Source organism: Neolamprologus multifasciatus, chromosome 8 (assembly GCF_963576455.1).
Source record: "Neolamprologus multifasciatus chromosome 8, fNeoMul1.2, whole genome shotgun sequence".
In the NCBI taxonomy this organism is placed as follows: domain Eukaryota; kingdom Metazoa; phylum Chordata; class Actinopteri; order Cichliformes; family Cichlidae; genus Neolamprologus; species Neolamprologus multifasciatus.
The window spans coordinates 29,075,491-29,101,126 of NC_140446.1; the positions used below are offsets into that span (position 1 = coordinate 29,075,491).

Consider the following 25,636-nt stretch of genomic DNA (forward strand, 5'->3'; position numbering starts at 1 on the left):
TGTGCTTTGTTCTATCTCTGTTAATTAAATGTAAATTGTAGGTGTCTTTCCACTGTGCTATATTTTTCTTTTTGAAACAAACAACCCAAAATAATAATAATAATTTATTTTTGCAGGTGGTACAATATCTAGCTGGGTGTGGGCTGCAGAGCTGTGTGATGCTGGTCCGTAAGGGATACCCTGACATTGGCTGGAACCCTGTGGAGGGGGAACGATACCTTGACTTCCTGCGCTTTGCTGTCTTCTGCAATGGTAAAAATGTAACCATACGACTGCAGTCAGATCCTTTATTTCCCACTGGAGTTTGTGTCATGTGCAACCACAAACTTAGCAACTTGTCCCTGTTATGTGTCCAGGTGAAAGTGTGGAGGAGAATGCCAATGTTGTGGTAAGGCTCCTTATTCGTCGACCAGAATGTTTTGGCCCGGCTCTTCGAGGTGAAGGTGGTGATGGGTTGTTGGCAGCAATGGAGGAGGCCATTAAGATCTCTCAGGATGCCTCCAGAGATGGTCCGTCTCCTATGTCTGAGAGCAGCAAGGCACTGTATGACAACACTTCTAACCTGATTACTTACATATACATATTAAAGTTCACACTGACAGAACAGGACTGATCAGTTGGACTGAACAGGCAAGGATCAATTACATTTCCTTTATATTTATACAGCACCCATTCATAGCAGCAGTTATCTCCAGACATTCAAGGTACCAGCCGTCAGATAATTCCCTATCCGGTCGTTAAGTCTGACGTCACTAGCCGTGTCTGGGCCTAAACTCCGCTGCAGGTCCATATATCAAACATCACTATGGCATTACTGAGAGTTGAAAAACTGTCTAAAGTCTTTCATCTTTAATAAAATGATCAGCGTTCTGCTCTACCAGGTGTAACAATTGAGTTTAACATCCAGGCAGCCATGAAAACGGAATTTATGACATTTAACGGAGTTAGAAGTTAGCAGGAAGTTAGCTCGCTAGCTTCTATCTAAATACAATATAGCATGTCCTGACTGCGGGGTTTTGGAAACAAATTAAAACGTACAGCTCTGTTATCACCATCCATCCATCCATCTTCATCCGCTTTATCCGGGGCCGGGTCGCGGGGGCAGCAGCCTAAGCAAAGAGGCCCAGACCTCCCTCTCCCCAGCCACCTCATCCAGCTCGTCCGGGGGAACACCAAGGCGTTCCCAGGCCAGCCGAGAGATATAATCTCTCCAGCGTGTCCTGGGTCTGCCCCGGGGCCTCCTCCCGGTGGGACATGCCTGGAACACCTCACCCAGGAGGCGCCCAGGGGGCATCCTTGTCAGATGCCCAAACCACCTCAGCTGGCTCCTTTCGATGTGGAGCAGCAGCGGCTCTACTCTGAGCCCCTCCCGGATGGCCGAACTTCTCACCCTATCTCTAAGGGAGAGGCCAGCCACCCTTCGGAGGAAGCTCATTTCCGCCGCTTGTATCCGCGATCTCGTCCTTTCGGTCACTAGCCACAGCTCGTGGCCATAGGTGAGGGTAGGGACGTAGATCGACCGGTAAATTGAGAGCTTCGCTTTTACACTCAGCTCCCTCTTCACCACGACGGACCGGTGCAGCGTCTGCATTACTGCAGCTGCAGCCCCAATCCGTCTGTCAATCTCCGGCTCCCTTCTCCCATCACTCGCGAACAAGACCCCGAGATACTTGAACTCCTCCACTTGGGGCAGGAGCTCATCCCCGACCCGGAGTGGGCACTCCACCCTTTTCCGGCTGAGAACCATGGCCTCAGATTTGGAGGTGCTGATCCTCATTCCCGCTGCTTCACACTCGGCTGCGAACCGCTCCAGTGCGATCTGGCCCTCCGCCACTTGGCTGCGCCTAGAAATCCTGTCCATAAAAATTATGAACAGAACCGGTGACAAAGGGCAGCCCTGGCGGAGCCCGTCACCCACCGGGAACGAGTCCGACTTATTGCCGGCAATGCGAACCAAGCTCTTGCAACGGTTGTATAGGGATCGAATGGCCCGTAGCAATGGGCCAGACACCCCATACTCCCGCAACACCTCCCACAGGACACCCCGAGGGACACGGTTGAATGCCTTCTCCAAGTCCACAAAACACATGTAGACTGGTTGGGCAAACTCCCATGCACCCTCAAGTATCCTCGAGAGGATAAAGAGCTGGTCCAGTGTTCCGCGACCAGGACGAAAACCGCATTGTTCCTCCTGCATCCGAGGTTCGACTAGCGGACGAACTCTCCTTTCCAGCACCCTGGCATAGACTTTCCCGGGGAGGCTGAGGAGTGTGATCCCCCTGTAGTTGGAACACACCCTCCGGTCCCCCTTCTTAAAGATGGGGACCACCACCCCAGACTCTGCTTCCTCCTCGGAAGACGCGTCAGTGGGATTAAGGAGGTCCTCGAAGTATTCCTTCCACCGCCTGACAATTTTCTCAGTCGACGTCAGCAGCGCTCCGCCAGCACTATACACAGTGCAGGTAGAGCACCGCTTTCCCCTCCTGAGATGCCTGACGGTTTGCCAGAACCTCTTCGAGGCAGTCCGAAAGTCTTTTTCCATGGCCTCTCCGAACTCCTCCCACACCCGAGTTTTTGCTTCAGCCACTGCCCGAGCCGCATTCCGCTTGGCCTGTCGATACCTGTCGGCTGCCTCCGGAGTCCCACAGGCTAACCATGCCCGATAGGACTCCTTCTTCAGCCTGGTGGCTCCCTTCACCTCTGGTGTCCACCATTTGGTTCGGGGATTACCACCACGGCAGGCACCAACCACCTTGCGGCCGCAGCTCAATGCAGCAGCTTCGGCAATGGAGGCGCTGAACATGGTCCATTCGGACTCAATGTCCCCCGCCTCCCTCGGAATGCTGTTGAAGCTCTGCCGGAGGTGTGCGTTGAAGATCTCGCGGACTGGGGCCTCTGCTAGTCATTCCCAGCACACCTTCACTGCGCGTTTAGGTGCACCAGGTCTGTCCAGCGTCCTCCCCCGCCACCTGATCCAACTCACCACCAGGTGGTGATCAGTTGACAGCTCAGCCCCTCTCTTTACCCGAGTGTCCAGAACATATGGTCGCAGGTCTGGTGATACGATTACAAAATCGATCATCGACCTACGGCCTAGAGCGTCCTGGTGCCACGTGCACTTATGGACACTCTTATGTTCGAACAAGGTGTTCGTTATGGCCAAACTGTGATTAGCACAGAAGTCCAATAACAAAGCACCGCTCGGGTTCAGATCAGGGAGGCTGTTCCTCCCAATCACGCCCCTCCAGTCTCGCTGTCGTTACCCACGTGAGCATTGAAGTCTCCCAGCAGGACAACAGAGTCTCCAGGTGGGGCACCTTCCAGCACCCCCCCCAGGGACTCTAAGAAGGCTGGGTACTCCGAACTGCCACTCGGCGCATAAGCGCAGATGACAGTCAGGACCCGTTCCCCGACCCTAAGGCGCAGGGAACAAACCCTCTCGTCCACCGGGAAAAACCCCAACGTACTGGCAGCAAGCCGAGGGGATATTAGAATACCCACCCCAGCCCGCCGCCTCTCACCAGGGGCAACTCCAGACTGAGACAGAGTCCAGCCCCTCTCCAGGAGACTGGTTCCAGAGCCCAAGCCATGCGTAGAGGTGAGCCCGACTATATCTAGCCGGTACCTCTCAACCTCACGCACTAACTCAGGCTCCTTCCCCACCAGAGAGGTGACATTCCATGTCCCTATTGCCAGTCTTGGCAGCCGGGGGTCAGTCCGCCAGGGCCTCCGCTCCTGGCCGCCACCCGGCACACAATGCACCCGACCCCTATGGCGCCTTCTGCGGGTGGTGGGCCTGCGGGAGGATGGGCCCATGTCTCCTCTTCGGGCTGTTCCCGGCCGGGCCCCATGGACTAAGGCCCGGCCACCAGACGCTTGCCCTTGGGCACCCTCCCCGGGCCTGGCTCCAGGGCGGGGCCCCGGTAACCCTATCCCGGGCAGGGTAAACTGTTCCCTCTGTGTTTTTTTCATAAGGGTCTTCTGAATCGCTCTTTGTCTGGTCCCTCACCCAGGACCAATTTGCCATGGGAGGCCCTACCAGGGGGCAAAAGCCCCCAGACAACATAGCCCCTGGGATCCCTGGGACACACAAACCCCTCCACCACGATAAGGTTGCAATTCACGGAGGAGGCTCTGTTATCACTTCCAACATAAATGAAGACAGGAAACTAAACAGCAGTGACGTTTGTAGGGTTACTGAAGTTTGGCTAGCTCGTATATAATGATGTGCTACGTGACCGCTAGCGACACAGCTATGTTAGCATAATATAAACAAGCTAACTTTTTTCCACTCGATAAAAGTTAACGTGAGTGTTCTTGGTGGTCAGGAACAAATGTAATCGCATGGCAGGATGCTGTAAAGGGACCAAACTTCAGCCAGGAGAACAACTGAGATAATCCATCCACAATACGAGGTTAGTCATTCATATACTGCTGCATGGGCTGGGCTGTAGTTACATCCTAAGATTTTAAAAACTGAGCTTAAATAAATGATTAGCGGTAATAAAAGCCGAGGGAGGTCAACAGTGATCACTGACTGTTTTAGGAGCTTTTTGAGATTAAATAGAAGAAAATGCATAACATTAAACATGTTAACAACACAAAAGCCATATTAAACACAGACTACTTTAGGCCCGGAAGTAGGATTCGTCACGTCATCACTTAACGACCGGATAAGCAGCACTTAGCAACACTGGCAAGGAAGACCTCACTTTTAACAGGAAGCGCTCGCTAGCACAATCAGTTTGACTGTTTCCATTTGGTCTGCCTGGTAGACTAAATTCCTTACAAAGGTCTGTACATGAATCTACAAGTCTAGATGGCTTGTCGACAACCTGTTAAATGTTAAGAGATTTTCTTAAGATCTAGAATTTGCTTCTGTTTTGGAAATTAGGGCATATAAAATGCTGACTCATAGCAATTATAATTTGTTGTGCAGATGTATATATTGAATAGTTATGAATGCCTGTCACAAAATCCCAGGGTTCAGTTGGATATGACTTTGAGCGCACTATTTTCCTTCGGCACACCTTTTGGTAACTTCCTAAACTACGTGTCGTATTTCCAGTACTAACAATGTTCAAACAGATCATCTCTTCCTGTGTTTTCCAGTTAGAAAAGAACAATTTCAGACAAACATCAGCCTGAACCGATTATCCTGTCACTAACCTGAGTTCATGAGTAACTACAGTACAAGCACACAGTGGGAAATGAGCATAACAGGTCAGAAGAAAATGGTCTGAAGTATTTAGGGGCATTTAATATGAGAGTGTGTCTCTGTGTGTCCGTGTGTAGCAGTGACATGCCAGGGGAAGAGGAAGATGATACAATTCACATGGGAAATGCCATCATGACCTTCTACTCTGCTCTCATTGACCTGCTGGGCCGCTGTGCTCCAGAGATGCATGTGAGTTACTTTGTACTGTACACGTGCGTTTGTTCAGCTGTCTCTGTTTTGTCTATGTCATCCTCGTCAATAACCTATTTATACTGGGTCCTAACTCCAATTAGAGCACCTGACTGGAAAATGTTTATGTTATTTTGTTCACCTTGTATATATCCTTCACTGCAGCAGCCTAGTAGGCGTGAGAAGCCATTTTTGTTGATTACGTTTTCTCCTGTTTTTCATTTAGGAAGTTAGGTAAGTGAATTGTCTTTTGTTTGGTTTTCATTTTGTGTAGGAAAGCGTAGGGACCATTAGGGAGTTTTGTTTGTTATTTTTGGCACTGCTCACTGCTGAAGAAAATAAATGGCTGCTTAGCACTTTAAAAAGATATTGTTGTTTGTGTTCTTGCTTGGGTGGTGTGTGAGTGGGCCAACTTCTTGTTGCGTTCAATACTCGCCTAGACTAAGAACGTAACATTAATTGGGGGCTCGTCCGGGATCTGAACCCGGGACCTCTCGCACCCAAAGCAAGAATCATACGCCTGCACAGGGTCCTAACTCCAATTAGAGCACCTGACTGGAAAATGCCTTAGGAAATGTTTGAGGAGAGAAGTTTTCTTCCGATTTGCATCGTGTCTGAATAGCTGACTGTGTTCACAAACAGATTAAAAATGTGCTCGATGTGTCTCTTTAGTGAGCAGAATGTGTTTTCAAAGTCTCTTTTGAGTAGCTGTAGTTGTTGTTTGCAGATATTGTTAGCTCCTGCACAAAGACTTTTAGATTGCAAGAATTCCAGTAGCTTTATCCTCTATGTCTCAGACAATAGCTCCCAGGTAAGAGGGGTTTGTGACTGAGCTTGTTTTAATATTTTGGATTATTGAGTCACTGGTAGTGAGAGTTGTCGCTGGCCGTATGTGTGGTCGTACGGGCTCCGTGCTGGCTGGCCTTGAAGTGGAGTACCAGCGATTCAAAATACACAACTCCTACATGCAGCCTTACGTATATAGTGCACTCACTTAAGCCCTACCTCTTTTCTATTAGCTGATCCATGCTGGTAAAGGTGAAGCTATCCGTATCAGAGCGATTTTGAGGTCTCTTATTCCTATTGAAGACTTGGTGGGAGTCATCAGTATTTCATTCTCTATGCCTAACCTGGCTAAAGGTAAGAAAGTCATCTGACATGGTGACATCGAATCCAGTAATAACAGTAACTGATCCTGTAATATCAGCAATCAAGAATTGAATTGTGTTTGCGTGCATGTACAGATGGGTTGGTTGTGGAGCCAGACATGTCAGCAGGTTTCTGCCCAGACCACAAAGCAGCCATGGTGCTGTTCCTGGACCGTGTCTATGGTATAGAAGACCAGAATTTTCTTCTCCACCTTCTGGAGGTTGGGTTCTTACCAGACCTGAGGTCTGCTGCCTCTCTGGACACTGTAAGTTTCTGTCTGTGTGTATAGATCTTTTTTTCTCTTCAGGAACAGAAATACAGATTTGACAAACAGACGGAAAGGTAAACTAACAAGGAGTCAAGACTGAACCACACACAAAAAACAGGGAGCCAGCAATAAACAAGGAAACCAACAACAGAAGGATAAATGTCAACACAACAGAAAATAGAACCAAAATACAAAGTTAATCACTACTAAAAAACAGAAAAACTCCAGAAAACTCAAAGCCCACAGGTCCAAGGCCAGGGAACATGACACTTAGCTTTTGATATTGTTTCTTACTGGCACAACTACGCATTTTATTCACTGTGTATAGTATTCCCCCAGAGGTATAAAAACATATGTACATGCCACACATGTAGTTTCTCTATTACATTGTTATTGTTTCTCTCTCCTTCTTTGTGTTAGGTTGCGCTGAGTGCCACAGACATGGCACTGGCACTCAACAGGTATCTGTGTACAGCAGTGCTGCCTCTCCTGACTAAATGTGCGCCACTGTTTGCGGGGACGGAGCCGTTCGCCTCACTGATCGACTCCCTGCTTCATACGGTTTATCGCCTGTCCAAAGGCTGCTGCCTCACCAAAGCTCAGAGGGACTCCATAGAGGAGTGTCTGCTTGCTGTTTGTGGGTAAGATGAAGATATACATGTACATATGAGTCAACCTTTAATGAGTTTTTAGCATTTAGTTTACCCTTTTTTAAAAACACATGCTATAGATCGTATTTGATTGTATTCTTGATCAGCGATGGTTCATTCCACTAACGTATGGAATCCTCTTAATGTACAGTAAGCTAAGGCCTTCAATGATGCAGCACCTACTCAGGAGGCTGGTGTTTGATGTTCCTCTACTTAATGAGCACACCAAGATGCCTCTAAAGGTGAGAAACAAAGTTTGCATGTATAGGAATCAGTGTTCAGGTTGTTGTCTAAAAATGCAATCTATTTGGGGCGACTGTGGCTCAGGGGGTTGGGAAGCGTATCTGTAACCGGAAGGTCGCCAGTTCGATCCCCGGGCTCTCTGTCCTGGTCGTTGTGTCCGTAGGTAAGACACTTTACCCTACCGCCTACTGGTGTTGGCCAGAGGGGCCGATGGCGGGAAATGGCAGCCTCGCTTCTGTCAGTCTGCCCCAGGGCAGCTGTGGCTACACCTGTAGCTGCCTCCACCAGTGTGTGAATGAATAGTGGAATTGTAAAGTGCTTTTCAGGGTCTCGAAAAGCGATATATAAATGCAATCCATTATTATTACCAGCTCTCTCATTCTAGTCAAAACAACCATGTTTCAGTAACTTTCCACTAGAAGATGGTTCCCTGTTATCTACTTTCTCCCAGGCAAGGTGGGCGAGAGTCTACAGCTTTCTCCCCCCCTAATGCCTTTATTTTTCAGAGTGTGTCCACTTAATAATCAAAGGAGCTTGCAAAGAAAAGCGTCTGGACTTCTTTAAGTTGCTTGAAGACGTTTCACCTCTCATGCGAATTCGCATGATAAGGTGGGGCCAGGTTTCGCAATGAACTCACCCGAAACTCTGGCTGATTGGTACCCACACCCAGTTTCACACCTTGGCTCAGGCGATTAGAGGATCATCAGGGGGTCTTTTGTTCCTCTGTGGGGGGAAACTCCCACTAGGTTTATATCTGGGACTCTCCACCGTTTGACCTTAGAACTGAAGAAGCTTCTCGGATGAGAGGTGAAATGTCTTCAAGCAACTTAAAGAAGTCCAGACACTTTTCTTTGCAAGCTCCTTTGACTACAATGACCTGGATGACTGAGAACCTTCACAGACATATGTCCACTTAATACTACACTAAATGGTTATATGGCATTTTAGTTAATATAAAGCATAGAATTGAGGCACTTCAGATAATTACACATAATTACCATTCAACTGTGTGTATTTTTTTACATGCAGTGGGGAACATTCATCAATATGCCAAAAGGTTGATTCAGTTCATCTTCATACACAGCTGACTGCAGGTTTCCCCAAGATTATAAACAGTACATTTGCACAATGACTGAAACTAGCACCACTGTAGGAACAATGGGCTGGGAGGTCAGTTCTTTGATCCTTTATATGCAAATTCTCATGACCATCGATCAACAACCACTGATCAAAGCCCATTGATCAACAACCATGAGTCCCATTCACAGACAGTTGTAAGATGGCCAGAGATGTACCCTTAGGCCCCCTCCTCGATTTAGAGATGGTCTTTCCCTTTTCATGTAAATGACCTCCTTGACTGGTCATTGTTCATTCAGTGGTGCTAGTTTCAGTCATTATGCAAATATTTATAAGGTTGGGGAAACCTGCAGTCAGCTGAGACTGAAGACGAGATGATGTTTCTCCCACTGAAAACACAGATGAAGCATAGAAATGTTCTTACCCAGTGCAAAAAAACAAATGCACACACCAAATTACCATTAGATTTATAAAATGTGCGCACTAGCCCTTTGTGGAAAAACTGTAAAGTCCGTGAAACACAAATAACAGTATAATTGTATGGTTAGTAACTAATGTTGTGACTGATTAAGTGCATTAAGTTGTTATGGGAAAATATGATTGAATTACAGTAACACCTTACTTACTCATTTGGCTTCAGTCATATATTGACTGGTAATTAATGTGCTTTTGACTTCTCAGCTGTTGACCAATCACTACGAGCGTTGCTGGAAGTACTACTGTTTGGCCGGAGGTTGGGGCAATTTTGGAGTAGCGTCAGATGAAGAGCTGCACCTCTCTAGGAAAATGTTCTGGGGAATATTTGATGCCCTGTCCCACAAGGTGAGGCTCATCTAGTGGTAGCTCAAAGAATGCACACGGGTCGCACTTCTATGGACAAGCATAACAAGGCTATCACTCCCACTCACTCTTCTCCAAGTTATACCGTCATTGCCTACTACCAGCAACACGATAGAGTCCCTAGATGGTGCGTACACCACCCAATGATTCCAAAAGGATGTTGGGCCTCTCATTATGCACATTAGCAAAAAAAACACCAATCAGGACCAAAAGGTGCGGAGAAGCATCCCTCTCATCCTCCAAGTAAAGCCCATTGGGAAAGAGGAGGCAGGGAGCAAGGGAGACAAGTAAACCCACTCCTGCCCGTCTCTTCTCCCTATGTTCCTCTAATCTTCGCTGGATAGATTTCTGCATTTTGTTTGGACTCACCCTCACTTCACCCCCATGACAGATTCTGAATATTCCCCAAGTTTATTTGCTTTAAACAAGTGATAAACAGACAGGCTGCAATGTTCACAATAATGTATGAAGCAGCACACTTACATACTGTGTATGTGTTGTAATGTAGCAGTACGACCAGGAGCTATTTAAACTGGCGCTGCCGTGTCTTAGTGCTGTGGCTGGAGCTCTTCCTCCAGAGTATATGGAGTCCAACTACATGGCCATGATGGAGAAACAGTCATCTATGGACTCAGAAGGAAACTTCACACCACAGCCTGCAGACACCACCAAGTATGTACATCTTTTTCTTCTTTGTAACACGTTTACTTGTTTGGCTTACAGTCAGGTTAGAATGCTTTGCACAATGATACATGTCTTGTTGTTTTGCCTTTGTATACCAACATAGTGCATTTTAAATCAAACAATCATTATGATATAATTGAAGCAGGATGTTAACAAAAGTATTGCATTAACTGTTCAAAGCCATTTTTATGCAGATTCCCCCATTTTTAAAGGTGCATAAATGCTCTTCTACTCTGAATGAGACACTTCAAACTCGCTCACACACATTATTTATCTAACATTCTTTATTTAAGAAACACATACATGCTTACACTTAACTAGGGTTCAGTATCCTCCCCAGGCACATGTCAACATCCAAATTCAATTCAATTCAATTTAATTTAATTTAATTTAATTTAATTTAATTTAATTTAATTTAATTTAATTTAATTTAATTTAATTTAATTTATATAGCGCCAAATCACAACAAAAGTCGCCTCAAGCGCTTCATAGATACAGAGAAAAACCCAACAATCATATGACCCCCTATGAGCAGCACTTTGGCGACAGTGGGAAGGAAAAACTCCCTTTTAACAGGAAGAAACCTCCGGCAGAACCAGGCTCAGGGAGGGGCGGGGCCATCTGCTGCGACCGATTGGGGTGAGAGAAGGAAGACAGGATAAAGACATGCTGTGGAAGAGAGACAGAGGTTAATAGAATAATTATCCCTGGCTCCTCGATTGATTTGGGTAGCAAACTTGCATTTGGTGATAACAGGGACTCTCTGTAATTTCTAAATCGGCAGAGCCCAAGTTAGTATTAAGAGTGGATAAGCTACCAAACAGGACTTCAGGTTGAAAAACTAAAATAAACATATGAGAGAGATTGGAAGAATTTTAGAAGTACCAAAACAACAATTTTTTACATTATTAAAAAGAAGGAATTCACTGGTTGGCTCAGCAACACCAAATGTCTCTGATCACAGAATTCTTTTCTGGATTAGGACAAAAACCCTCCTCAACATCTGGCCAAGCCTCAAACACGTGAGGCACAGATACAGCCACTTAAAATAACCACCTCATTCCTGACAGGACGATGACAGATACCTGGTGGATTCCTGCCTGATGGCCGGTTGATCTGTGACTGTAACGATATTCCCCGCCTGTGACGGTTAACGCTCCCAAGCAGCATTTATAAAAAACAGTGTAATGTCTTGTGCATCATCCAGGGGGCGCAGTGCTATTTTTAATTAAAACATGAAAATCAAATTTTAAGCAAACGTTGATGATTGGTTGGTCCTGTAAGAGAAAAGTATATTTTTAGAGTTACAAAAGGTCAGACAGAGAGCACCATGACAGCAATAACAATTTAATGATGCTTTTAATGATGAAATATGTCGGGCTCTGTTCTAAATTTATAGGTGTCAGTGAAACACTACTGTACTGCAGGAGAGGGAACCAGAGCATCTACTGTACACGTGTGGGCATTCCAGCATTACTGTATGCATTGGCTTTGCTAATAAACGAACAGTCATAGCGCCATCACAGATAGTTACGTTTGGCAGTACTGGTGAAATCACATTTGTCTGACTCCTCTTATAACATTACCTGTGAAATGGACACTCCAAATGCAACAACAGAGACGGTGGCTGTCCCTCAAAAAAGTGTCTAACCTTTCAGTTACTAAATCAATGCAGTAGTTCGTGTTCAATTTCAATTTAAACATGCCTCAACTGCACAACAATATGTATGTGTGCTGTCTGCCAGAAATATTTGGCACTTTATTTAAATTTTTCTGATGATTAAATAAGGTCAGTGAAGCTGCTGAAGGAGCCAGTTAAACTTCCAATAAATGAACAGTCATAATGGTAATGATCACAGTCCTGGCTGCTTATTCAAGCTGTCTGTCACTACTTGGTATTTCACCTTTGCAATTCATGTCAATACTCTGGTTCAAAGATTTTGCAGTCAATAAATGCTTCACGTCCCACAAATAAGTGTCCAACCTGCAGCATGTTTTTATTTAGTTATAGGTGGGAAAACTCCACCTGCTACAGGTCTTAATGAGCGATTATACAAACAGCGTTTCCAGCGCCCACAGATAACAATTTTTTTTCAACTCTGGAATCAGGAGATTATTAACAGCTGATACTTATTTTATACTTTTCCTTATCTTTCTTGGGATTGTGCAATCAAAGCTTCATCATCATCATCATATGACCCTCAACCTGAATGTAGAGAATAAACCACAATTTATTGGAAAGAACTGTCGGAATCCTGACAACGAATAAATAAATAAACACTTTAATAACACAATTTGTTAAATATGTTACGTAGATCTCTTAAGAGTAGTTTTACTAATAATGTATGGATCGCATCATTTTATAATGCAGTAAGTTGCCTGCTGTGAACCGCCTTTATTTTACTCTCCGTCCGCGCTCTGCGCATCTCTGATAAATCGTTGCAGGACTTTTACAGACAGGTAAGAGAGGGCAGTGGATTCTTTTGTCACACATTAGGTTCAAACAGTTCTCCGACCCCCCACAAACTTCCAAACCCCAGCCCAGATATCCTCTCTATGCCGTCTTTAACACTTGTAAATGGTATTTCAGGAATCACTGACAGGAAGTTTTTACAGAACGCTGTTGTAAAAACAGTCACTGTCCCCCATCTCTGCCTGTCTGTACATCTTAATGAATGTCATTAATGTGTTTTCTCTTTTAATAAAAAATAATTACAGAAGAACTTTTAGTTTTTACATTACTGTTAAAAATCCCATTTTTAAAAGTATGCAGTTGAGAGTTTGTTACTAAAAATGGTGTTTTTGTAGCAGACCTGCGTTTGCAGACCTGCGTTTGCAGACCTGCAAACATTGTGAGATCATATTGAATTCATAACAGGGTGTAACTTATAAATATGCAGAAGCAATTTTCACTTGATGGAACGATCTGACAAGTCAGAAAATGCCTGTTCAGTTTATTTATGCTGCTCAGTGCAGAAACAGTTTTCAGCACAGAGGTGCATTCATGAAAACTACGTCTTTTTTTATCTTGGGAGAGCACGTGCTCTCCTCCTCGAAACAAATCGAAGGTTTCAAAGGAAACAACAAAAACTGATTATCAAGCCTTAAATTCATAGAATTCACATAGTAGCATAGACTGTTTGGTTTTGATGGTCTTCTAATGTCCACTATGAGGTTTCTTCATTTTTTTGTTCACATTTCTACAGACATAGCCCAGCACAAACAGCTGATACGTTGCACACCTGCACATCTGTCAAGTTGACAGTGGTTGAATACACTTTCATTGAAAAAACATTCCCCTCTAAAGTATGAAGACAGGACTTAAAATGATTCAAAAAGCCAATGTCCAACAAACACCTTCAAAGTTGTTCTTTTCACAATTAGGTGAAAGTCTGGCCTCTTATGTAAAATATAAAGAAATTATGAGTGGCTCAAGACTTTTGCACAATTTAAGAGATTAAAGAAATCTAAAGAATAAATCAAAATATTAAGTTGCATTCTAACAGAAAAAAATGAATAACAATGCATTCATTCAAACAGGTAACATCCCAGCCAACAGTAGGCTGAATGAAGTTTTACCAGTTTCAGAAGTAACCTCCACATCTGGGTTGGGATCTATGAGGAAGCTCGTGTGCAAGAATATTATTTTTCTGTATTTGTTTTCTTTTAAATTGTTTCTACTAGATTAGATTGAAATGGAAGAACGAATGGATGTTTACAGGAAATAGTTTTGGTGATTTGCAGTGTCAAATGACTGAATGGTCGAACCAACTGTAAAGTTTGATCCATGTGTATAACATTTTCAAAACTTAACTTTAAGTTTTTATACCATCATGGGTGAAGAGGTCTCCAACAAACATCATGGAAAGAATGTGAAATTCAACTGAGTTTTATTTTATAGCTCCAAATCAAAGTAGTGGCCTTAATGTGCTTCATATGGACTGGTCTCAGCTGGTTCACTGGTGCTAACCGATAGTTAACTGATAGTGTAGCGCTGACTGCTGAGAGATGTAGCAGGATAAATAAGTGTCCAGTCTGGCAATTGACACATTTGAAATAATAACAAAAGTTATGAGCATAACTGTACACATTCAGTCTTTGATACAGGACTCCATAATGCTCCACTGGAGTGCCTTCAGTCATTTCCTGGCACTGGACAAAAATCCAGATTTCTATTTTCTCATCTTTGTATTTCTGTTTCTAACGCAATGGTTTGTTTTTTCTCGCTTTGACAGTGTGACTGTTCCAGAGAAACTGGATTGTTTTATAACCAGATATGCGGAGCACAGCCATGAGAAGTGGTGTATAGAAAAGGTATGTGTGATTTTTATTCTTGTTCTGTGTTGTATTTCCTGATCATACTGTTTTTCCCCTCACCATGACGACAAAAACAGTGTGGTACATCAACAGTCTTTCAGTCACTGATAACAAATGCACCCAATGATTACACATAGAGGAACACACCCCACAGCTATAATATATAAAACATTCTGTTACATATGTATGCTGTTTGGCAAACTTTACGGTATACTATACTTTAAGCCAATGATTGACATAAATGTCAATATACCAGCTGCTGATACTTTTTTAGAGAAAGAAATATTTCTTGTAAACATTGAATAACATTGAGGGGAAAATGTTTGTGTGCTTTTTAAAAATTTCGTAGTGTTTCTTGTTGTCATCACGGAATGTAGCAAAATACAGGGTGGGCCATTTATATGGATACACCGTAATAACATGGGAATGGTTGGTGATATTAAAGTCCTGTTTGTGGCACATTAGTATATGTGAGGGGGCAAACTCCTCAAGATGGGTGGTGACCATGGTGGCCAATTAGAAGTCGGCCATCTTGGATACAACTTTTGTTTTTTCAATAGGAAGAGGGCCATGTGACACATCAAACTTATTGGTAATGTCACAAGAAAAACAATGGTGTGCTTGGTTTCAGTGTAACTTTATTCTTTCATGAGTTATTTACAAGTTTCTCTTTGTTCACAGCCATTGACATGTTGAAGAGGTTAACACGTGAGGAGCGGATCGAAATTGTGTTGATATCTGGTGAACGCAGTAACCGGGTCATTGCACGTGCCACAAACAGGACTTTAATATCACCAACCATTCCCATGTTACTACGGTGTATCCATATCAATGGCCCATCCTGTAGAACTGCTATTGGTTGCTGTAAAATCTGATCTGTAACTGTGAAATTATATTTTGTAGTTTTCCAATGGCTGGTCATATGGAGACCAGATGTGTGAAATCAGCAAGAACCATCCACTCCTGAAACCATACAAAAGCCTGTCTGAAAAGGTAGTCTGCATGCAGACATCCTTCTGTGGAAGTTGTGAGCTTTCTATATTTTACAAAAGATTTGTATAGTTTGTGTGAGTGCTACATTTGGGTGAGTGATAGCTTAGTAATGATGAAAAACAGCATGGCAGGAATCTGTATTGAATCACAGGAAGCTCTCCTGGCTGGACAGCTACCTGTGTTTACAGTTGGTGAAATGCTACACCAAACTCATACCTGAAAACTGAATAAGTCAGTTTTTACTCCTTAGCAGTAAAAGGCTGATAGGGTGTTGTCGTCATGGTGGCTGAGCGTGAACACCTACGTTTGTGAATGCAGTAACTCAAAAACGTAGGAGCCTCTAATTCACAGGTGTCAAACTCCAGGCCTCGAGGGCCGGTGTCCTGCAGGTTTTAGATGTGTCCTTGATGCAACACAGCTGATTGAAATGGCTAAATTAGCTCCTCGACATGTCTTGAAGTTCTCCAGAGGCCTGGTAATGAACTGATCACTTGATTCAGGTGTGTTGACCCAGGGTGAGCTCTAAAACCTGCAGGACACCGGCCCTCGAGGCCTGGAGTTCGACACCCCTGCTCTAATTGATGCCACAGGTAAAGATGTGAGATGAGTTTGAATCTCACTGAGCTCACGGTCAGAGGTTAAGTTTTCTGAGATTGATACTACAGGTGCATTTACTAAAAATGTCAGAGGAGATAAAATCTCAGTGACCTCAACCTCAAGGTCAAAGTGAGTTTTCTGAAGTTCTTGTGAACAAGACACCGAGGTGACGTAGGATTTTGAAATGATACCATTGGTATATCTGAGGGGTGCCACTTTTCACCAGTGTTTTTTCTCTCTTCTCTTTCTTTTAGATAAACTTTAGATATTTATTTACACACACTTCATCTCCATTGTGTTATATAATATTTGTTGCACAAGAGAAACGTATCAGTTTTATTATTTAATAATTGCAGTGGCTTGCAAAAGTATTCGGCCCCCTTGAACTTTCCCACATTTTGTCACATTACAGACACAAACATGAATCAGTTTTACTGGAATTCCAGGTGAAAGACCAACACAAAGTGGTGCACACGTGAGGAGTGGAACGAAAATCCATGATTCCAAACATTTTTTACAAATAAATAACTGCAAAGTTATCAAATGAGATTTACTAATTGAATGAATGGAAATGTATCAGCTGATGTGGGAACAGACATGTGATCAAATGATCCTGTAGAAGATCATTTGTTGGTGTGTGTGAGTTAGAGCTGGGCGATATAAGATTTTTTCATATCACGATATGTTTTTTTCATTTCAGGCGATAACGATATATATCACGATATAAGCCAAATAACTATATTTGTAAGATTTAAATGTGCCGTTGCTCACAAGTAAAATGTGAAATAATCAGCAGCTTGTTTTGATTTAAATATTTATTTCCCATAATAAGTTCAACAGGGTAGATGTACATAAGGAACATGAGACTTTTTCAGATAAATAAAGGCAAATATTGCAAACTACACAAAAGGCAGCCGCTAAAGCGTTTAAGTTTCAAAACAAAACAAACAAAACAGACTAAATTGTCAATTCCACTTAGAAACAAAATATTAATTCTAAAAATAAATCTTAGTTTGTTTTACAGAAGAACAGACAAAATTGACTAACTTTTGTCAATATCAAATAAACTGAGAACTAAAAGGAAATTATCAATCTCTCCTTGTTGTATAGCTGAGCTTTTCAAACAGTTTAACAGTTACTTTAGTCTGACAAAAGCCGGATGACGAATTAGCGCTTTCAGTCAGAGATTGAGCATGCACCGCTTTATTGTATTTCCAGACTTGCTTTCGGCACAATTAACCGTGCGCGCTACTCTGTTTTTGTCAGACTTGAAATAGCAGAAATACCTTCACACTACGGGACTTCTGTGGCTCTTCCGTTCGACAATCTCTCCGGCATTGGAACCATCATTTGTTTTCTCTTCGGTAACCTTCGGTCATGCTCGGTTGATTGTTCTCTAGTCGCACACTCATTTCCTCCATTACCCGGGTGGCACGGCGGCTGGCTGCTTCCCAAACAAATACACATGTGCGGCTTGGCACTTGTGCTGTACGTAACAAGTCACGTGACGTGACGCTGCGGCTGTGATTGGTTCAGCTCTGCGCTACTTAATTTGGATTGGCTGTTCTTTTTTTTTAAGAGGACAAGAGCAGTGAGGCCTATCGCAATAGTTAAATTTTTCTATCGAGAAAAAGTTATTATCGCAATACATATCGTTATCGTTCTATCGCCCAGCTCTAGTCTGAGTTCATGCTTTGTTCGGTTTTTGCAGTACATCTGAAAGTAAGCTGTGACTTTGCAGGATAAAGAGACATACTGCTGGCCCATCAGAGAGTCTCTGAAGACCATGCTTTCATGGGGTTGGAGCATTGACAGGATCAGAGAGGGAGACTCTGTCAACCTTCACAACAAGCCCAGAAGGATATCACAAGCCAGTCAGGTGTATATGAACACCACCTATTCTTACATTTGTTCCCGAGGTACTCATTATGGATCAAAGGGAAAGGTGACATCATATATAACGCTGTGTGTTCAATCTCCAACAGCTTTCTTTTGAAGGAACTTCAGCTTTCAGTCCAAGGCCCACTGATATGAGTAACGTGACATTGTCCAGAGACCTGCAGGTAAATTATTCACAAGAACACAATGCATGCAAAGCCAGATTACTCACGGGAGCTGATAATGCAGATTGATTGATGGATGAATTGATCAGTGCAGTGTAAAAGAGTCACATGTCAAACATTTACTTCTCCAGTCAATGGCAGAGCTGCTTGCAGAGAATTATCATAATATCTGGTCCAGGAAAAAGAAACTGGAGCTGGAAGCCAGAGGTAACTCTTACACAGCAAACACACAAACAGGGTGTTCCTTGTTTCTCTGCCATCACAAACAGACAACACAGAAAGCTTGACTTCTTTTTTATGCATAGCCTGTAAAAATAAAACAATTCTGCAAAGTGCTGTTTAGAAGATCAATACCATTTCCCCACGTCTGCTTTACAGTTGCTGTTATAGCAACTTTGCCCAACCCTTTGATTTTTGTTGCGTATTAACTGAAGTGCCATACAATCATTTTGGCAGTTTTTCTGTTAGAAGCTTGTCCATTTTGGTGTTTCTTTATTATTTTATTTTTGCTTTTAAATTAAACACAGCATGCTTATACAGATTCAACTGAGGACATTTAGCATTTGTGAACTTATAAGCATGAAAAAAGAAAAAGAAGGAGAAAAAAAGAAGAAGAAAAAATTATAACAATATTAACTAAATAAAGAGTAAAATAAAATAAGAAAATTCACGCGGAGTGTGAGGCATGAATTATGATCCCTTAATTTTTAAGAATTCTAGACATGGCTGCCAAATCGTACAAAAACTCGCCAGTTTCCCCTTTCTATCAAATCTTATCTGCTCCACCCGGGCCACAGACACCATCTCATTAAGCCACCTGTTAAAAGACGGGGCCGAAGAAGACCGCCACTGTAAAAGAATACGTTTCTTTGCAGCCAGGACACCCATTGTAATTATCTGTTTTTGTGAAAAGGAAAAAGATTCGATTGATGCAAATGATCCAAGTATAGCCAGTGTACCATCAAGCGGTACTTTTTTCCTAAATTGGTTTGAAAACCACGTAAAAATCTGGCTCCAAAAAGCTTTCAAGCCAGGGCAATGCCAAAATAGATGTGCAAGGAAACCTTCACCGATATTACATCTGTCACATACGGGGGATACAGAATTATAGATCCGGTTAAGTTTAGAAAAGTGTAATCTGTGAATGACTTTAAACTGGATTAGTTTATATCTTTCGTTTATTGAGCCTTTCTGAATGTTGGACATTGGTCCACCGAGGTCTTCAGCCCATGAATGTCTTAATTCGATCAGAATCAGCTGGGATTGTAAAGCACTTCACAAACTGAGATATCAGATGTTTAAAATCTGCTTTCCGAATTATGTCAGTATGACTTAGTGGCTTCAGTGGAAAGTCTGAAAAGTTTCGTTGAACAAAATTCCTTATTTGAAGATAACGAAAAAAATGTGATTGAGGTAACTGAAACTTCTGTTGAAGTTGAAGGAAAGACATAAATTTGTCATCTATATATAAGTCCTCAATGCATTTCAGTCCCTTTCCCCCCATTCTAAAAACACCCTCTCCATTTTACCTGGTTTAAACAAGCAGTTATGTATTATTGGCATTCTAACTGAAAAGTCTGGTAGTTTAAGAGATTTCCTAATTTGACTTAATATCTTTAAGAGTGTTTAACAACAAAATTACGACTGATCGAATTATTAGAAGAACCCATGTTAGAAAACAACAAGCCCGGTAATGAGGCTTCAGATACTGTTGCTGCCTCTGCCTGGAGCCAGACAGGAAGCTTATCATAACAATAATCAGTAGGCGGACCTCACTGCCAGTGCAATAGAGCTCTTGAATTTGCTGCCCAGTAATAATGTCTAAACACAGGGAGACCCAACCCCCCACTGGAAGTATTTTTTTGAAGATGAGCCTTGGATATCTGGGGGTTTTCCTGCCCAAATGAAAGAAAGAATCAATGAATCAAGCTGCTTAAAAGCTGCTTAAGTGGCAAATAAATATGAAGGTTTTGAAAAAGATATAAAAATCGTGGCAAAGACACCATTCTAACTGCATTTATTCGACCAATCAGAGACAGAGGAAGCAGTTTCCATTTTCTAATATCGTCTTTGAGCTTGTCCAGCATTCCAAGAAATTCAATTTATAGAGGAGTTTGGGATAGAGATGGGATTAGAGATCTTAAGGCCAAGGTAGGTAAAAGATGTAGTCACTAATTTGAATGGGAGTCAGCTGAGGAACTTTGGGCATAGATTATCTGTTATTATAATTCAGATTTGTCCCAATTGATCATATATCCTGATAATTTCCCAAAGTGTTTAATGCAATTTAAAAGATTAGGGAATGAAATTTCTGGTTCGGAAAAGCAGATGAGTACATCATCTGCATACATATTAACAAGACTTTCAACATTCCCAGATTTAACTCCCTGTATACCAGGGTGGTTTCTCATGTTAATGGCAAGGGGCTCCAGAGCTATATCAAAAAGAAGCGGTGAGAGGGGATCCCCCTGTCTCACTCCACGTTGTAATTGAAAGGGGGAGGATTTATCTGCGTTAGTGAGAATGCAGGACACCGGACACAGAGTCTCAAATATATAAGACCATTCAATCTGATCAAACGCTTTTTGGGCATCCAGAGAAAGTACTGCTGTTTTAGCCTCTTTTCCATAACCTGAGTAAAAATGGACATTATTAAATGACCATCTACCAGGAATAAATCCTGTTTGATTAGGATGAATAATTGTTGAAATATGTTTGCTCAATCTTGTAGCTAAGACTTTGGTTATGATTTTATGATCACAATTTAAAAGAGCAATGGGTCTATAATTTGCTGGGTCGCCTTCCTCCAAACAAATATTTTCCTCGTAAAGTGAAGTTGGTAACCTTTTATTTTTAACGGAGTCATTTATCATCCTAAGCATGAGAGGAGTCATTTTATTTTGGAAGGCTTCTGGGCCAGCTGTCTTTCCAGGTGGTAAGGCTTGGATTGTTCTTAAAAGATGTTTTTTGGAGACAGGGGAATCAATTTCATCTCTCAGGGCTTCATCTAATTGGGGAATAGTTAATTGATCGAAGAAGTTGCTAAAATCACTCTGAGAGGGTTTAATTTTACTAGAATACAGATCTTTATAGAATTTAGTAAAACAAGTATTAATTTCCTTTGGATTGGTGCTTACTTTACCGGATTTTATTATCACTTTTTGAATTGCATTTTGGTGTTTTGAATAGATGAAAATTCGATCTCAAAGTTGTGATGGACCACCAGTAACCTGGTAGATGTTAAGATGTCACATAGTTAAGTGCTGCCACAGTCTGTTATCTTTCTTCTCCGCCCTGCTGCTCTGTTCCAGGTGGAGGAAACCACCCACTGCTGGTTCCTTACGACACGTTGACTGCCAAAGAAAAATCCAAAGACAGAGAAAAAGCACAAGATATCCTTAAGTTCCTCCAAATCAATGGTTACATTGTGTCCAGGTTGGTCCAACTATATTTGAATCAGTTTGTCTTTGGCGTTTGTTTTCAGATTAGAAGATCAATTTCATAAAAGTTCAATTTTTCTAAAACGTCTAACTCAGAAAATCCAACATTAGTGTGTGTAGTCCAGCGCTGGAGTGTGGATTTGATTTAACTTAACAAAAGCAGTGTACAACACATTTAAAAAAGTTGAGAAATGCAAATAAAAGGAGAATATCCTTTGTGCTGATTCCAGAGGTGTGCAGTCACAGGAGCTAGACACTCCTGCCATAGAGAAACGATTTGCCTACACCTTCCTCCAGCAGATCATCACCTACGTGGACCAGGCACACCAACACATGATGGAGTTTGGTAAGAATCTTCTCATGCCTGTAAGAGCCACTTGTTTACATCACCAACCTGGTTGTTGTCCATGATACAACAACCATGATACTTTTGCCTCATTCGGTGAAACAAGTTTGTCGTCCTCTTTTAGCAGGAACGTTTTTGTTTTTTGCATATTTTGCCAAGTACAATGCTTTGATCAAGGTTGTGGAAGTAGCTCTCTCTTTAGATACTAAATTGTCACTGGAGGCTAAAGCAGTCTTGGGGTCTTGCTCTGAGACATTCCCAGATTTTTCTCTTTTGTTTTTCACACTAGGAAACGTGAAGGCATGGTGTTGGTATAGCACTGATAAAGCAATATGACCCTTTTTTATTTAGCGTTTGTACCTGGTTAGATGTAGGGCTGGGTTTTGTATGCAGACAGAGTTGCAACCTGTTTGTAAGGAGGTAAGTAATCTATAAGACAGTGGACATGACAAGACGGTGGTATGCTGAAAATTTCTCTATATTTTTCCTCCCTGTCCAGGATGTTACATCCTCATCATTGAAAGAGTGTCCACTGGCCTGTAGGTGTAAACAGGCTGCAGAGTCCTGGCCTGACGAGGTGGCTCTGCTGTGTTGTGCCATCCGCTTATCCAGAGGTTGTTTTGTTTCCCCGGCAATCCTCCTGGCACTTAACAGCGTACACTATGTTACTCTGTTTGTGTCTTTGGGGTGGAACAATTTTTGGTGCAGCGTCTTTTCGGATTTAAAAGCCACAGAGAGTCTGTGTTTAGGAAAAATGCGTCTCAGCTGTTCCGATATTCCTGACACCTGAGGACTCACTAAAGGTTTTCGTCTTAGGCAGCAGTTGTCCTTCTCTCCTGGATCAACTGGAGCAAGCTCTTTCCCAGCTGGGATAACCACATTTACTCGGGGCCTTCTTGATGTGATGTTGTTCTGCCTCCCTGGCTGCTGTGTTACGGTACACGTCAGCTTTTAGATGTCCCCCATTACTGATGGAAATCTCACAGTCTAAGAAGGCTAACCTGCCACTTTTCATATCCTCCCTCGTGAACTTGAGTGGACTGTGGTACATCCTGAGATTTGATTTTCACCCAGGTGTCATCCACAGACCTGAACCAATGACTTGGTGGTGTTCCAGGGTAGGATAGCAAAGCCCTCTTTTCCACATCTTCCATATAAAAGTTGGTCACAATGGGTGAAACAGGGGAACCCATGGCACACCCATGTTTCTGCCTGTATACTGACTCTTGCATGAAGACACAGTTCCAAAAGCAAACATACTTGGTTGGTGCTGAGAGTGACCCTGTTGCTGAGGTTGGGGTCAATCTCTTACAAACTACCTCCACTGCTTCAGTGGCTGCAACACAACTAAAGAGAGACGTAACCTTATACGAGACCATTGGTTTATCTGCCCTGCCCAAACCAGTGTTCCTCCAGGGAGGTCAAGGAGGCCATTTACAAAAAGGAAAGACCATCTCTGAATCCAGGAGGAAGCCTAAGGGTACATGTCACCATCTTACAATGCTGTGATTGCAGCCATTCTCCAACTCTCTGTGAACGGTACTCATGGTCATTGATCATTTGCATATTAATGACCATGAAACTGACCTCACAACCCATTGTTAGTCAGTGGTGCTAGTGTCCGTCATTATGCAGATCTACTGTTTAAAAGGTTGGGAAACCTGCAGTAAGTTGAACCTGACGAAGTCACTTGAAATGTTTCTCCCTCTGAAAACGTCCAGATGAACAAAATCAACTTTACATGGATGATTGCACATGCATCAATACACTGTGTGGTTTTTCAAGCTGTTGTCACAGTCAAGCTGGGGATGTTTGTCAGATCTGTGGGGATCAGATCTTCAGAGCTCACTTTGAGGGAAGAATGGTAGGAAGGCAAAATCACAGAAGGTAGTGAGGGTGTGTGGATGAGGCACCACTGGACTGTGAACTAAACCTGCTGAACCAGTTGAAGAAATTGGTTTAGTGTTCATTTCTGAATTTAATTCATACATGATTATAGAATTATCAGATTTCTCTTGTGCCCTGTTACCTGACTGTTCATTGAATGAATGAATGAATGAATGAATGAATGAAAGCTTTATTTGTCACACACAGGTTGCCCTGCTGCGAAATGGGGACCCCCCCCCGACCTTACACACAAAAACAAACATTACATGGGGTTACAAGTCGGAGATTGGTAGCGTTACAGAAAAACACCGAAATGTCCACACAACGGGGAGGTACAAGAGGAAAAAAAGAGACCTCCACTCATGCTGTGCTTCCATGGTAGGACAGCACGAGAACAGGAAACAAAAAAACTCCTCTGCACAAAAAAAGCACATGAATGTCCACGTCACAACATTATTAAGACATAACAAGCCACAGGGTTGGGTAGGGGATGAGGAGTAATCCCAGGCAACACAGCAGCAATCCTGCAACGGCGCCGTCTCTGCAGCGCGGGCCCAGACCCGCCTCGTGTTCCCGGGGGACAACAAGCATCGAAGGCGTTGGAAAGGGGGGGGGGAGATGAGTGAGTGCTTATCAGTGTAAGTGTGTGTGTGTGCGTGTCCATAGTTCAGCTGAGTCAGTGTCCTTCGCCCTATCAGGCTAAGTAAACAGTCCTCCAGCCAATCCAGGTGGCCTTGCATGGGATGGGGAGAATAGTCATATCACAGTCGTTATCAGGGAGTGTTTGTCCGGCTTCAGCCTTGGGCCTGCAGCTGGCGCCGTGGTGGTGTCTGCATTTGATCCCGAATTTGTTGATTTTGTTGATTTTCTTTCCATACGAGCAGCTCACGAGAATTTTCAAAGCTGATCTTTAACACTCTGATGCTGGTCTCTCGATCTCCCGTTGGAGAGCCGCGAGCCTCCCCATGATGGTATCAAACTTCTGATCCGTGGTGTTATCATTCTTTTGATTCTGAGACCTCACAACTGCAGTGATCCGTTCTGTGATGTGATCCAACTTTCGCTCAAGGGTCTCATCTTGAGCAGGCCTCTCTCTGATGTATCCCACCATACGCTCAATGGTGTTGTTTTGAGCCTTCACAGCAGCTGTAAGCGTCTCCAAGGTGTTAACCATGCTGCGTTCGTTGTGAGAGGTCGCGCCTCGTCCCGTCGCTTCGATTCCAGCGGGCAGCCTTGGGGGGGTTTGAACAGCCGGTTCCGCTCTCTTATTTCTCCGATAAGTCAGGGCCATGCCAGCTCCGATCAGCAAGAACCCCGTTATCATGGTTCCGAATAGGTAAATATCTTCAGCGTCCTCGATCGACAGTCCCGCCAGGCACACGAGCCTCCATTTCTGCCACCCGTCCATCGTGTAACCGGCAGGGAAAGTCCCTCCGGGGCACTCGGGCTCTCCCGAGCCCAGACTTCTCGTTGAGAAGAGGGTGTCAATAGCATTCAGAGACCAGTTGATCAAATCCATAATTCTCTTTTAGGTTTTAGAGAACGACAGTGAGAGACTGTTCCAGGGAAAAGTAATGCACATGAGACAGACAAGGACACAGAGGCTAAGCAGGGAAGATAAGGGTAAGGAGGAGAGGAGAAAAGTGCAACCGCCTTCGCTGAGAGCCAAGAGAAT

The 25,636-nt window shown here is 43.3% G+C and overlaps 1 protein-coding gene across 6 annotated transcripts in view; it reads left to right on the forward strand.

Moving 5' to 3' along the window:
- Nucleotides 1-25,636, forward strand: part of ryr2a (ryanodine receptor 2a (cardiac)) — a 292,365-nt gene that overhangs the window by 161,286 nt on the left and 105,443 nt on the right. For all 6 annotated transcript variants that reach the window (XM_085170363.1, XM_085170361.1, XM_085170365.1 and 3 more), the window contains exons 48-63: nucleotides 117-252; nucleotides 357-543; nucleotides 5,296-5,407; nucleotides 6,427-6,547; nucleotides 6,652-6,821; nucleotides 7,245-7,465; nucleotides 7,626-7,716; nucleotides 9,476-9,616; nucleotides 10,143-10,306; nucleotides 14,554-14,632; nucleotides 15,539-15,628; nucleotides 17,967-18,104; nucleotides 18,211-18,288; nucleotides 18,420-18,495; nucleotides 21,600-21,723; nucleotides 21,959-22,074. In XM_085170363.1, the coding sequence (XP_085026489.1) occupies nucleotides 117-252; nucleotides 357-543; nucleotides 5,296-5,407; nucleotides 6,427-6,547; nucleotides 6,652-6,821; nucleotides 7,245-7,465; nucleotides 7,626-7,716; nucleotides 9,476-9,616; nucleotides 10,143-10,306; nucleotides 14,554-14,632; nucleotides 15,539-15,628; nucleotides 17,967-18,104; nucleotides 18,211-18,288; nucleotides 18,420-18,495; nucleotides 21,600-21,723; nucleotides 21,959-22,074 (2,044 nt within the window). The remainder of the gene's footprint in view (nucleotides 1-116; nucleotides 253-356; nucleotides 544-5,295; nucleotides 5,408-6,426; nucleotides 6,548-6,651; nucleotides 6,822-7,244; nucleotides 7,466-7,625; nucleotides 7,717-9,475; nucleotides 9,617-10,142; nucleotides 10,307-14,553; nucleotides 14,633-15,538; nucleotides 15,629-17,966; nucleotides 18,105-18,210; nucleotides 18,289-18,419; nucleotides 18,496-21,599; nucleotides 21,724-21,958; nucleotides 22,075-25,636) is intronic.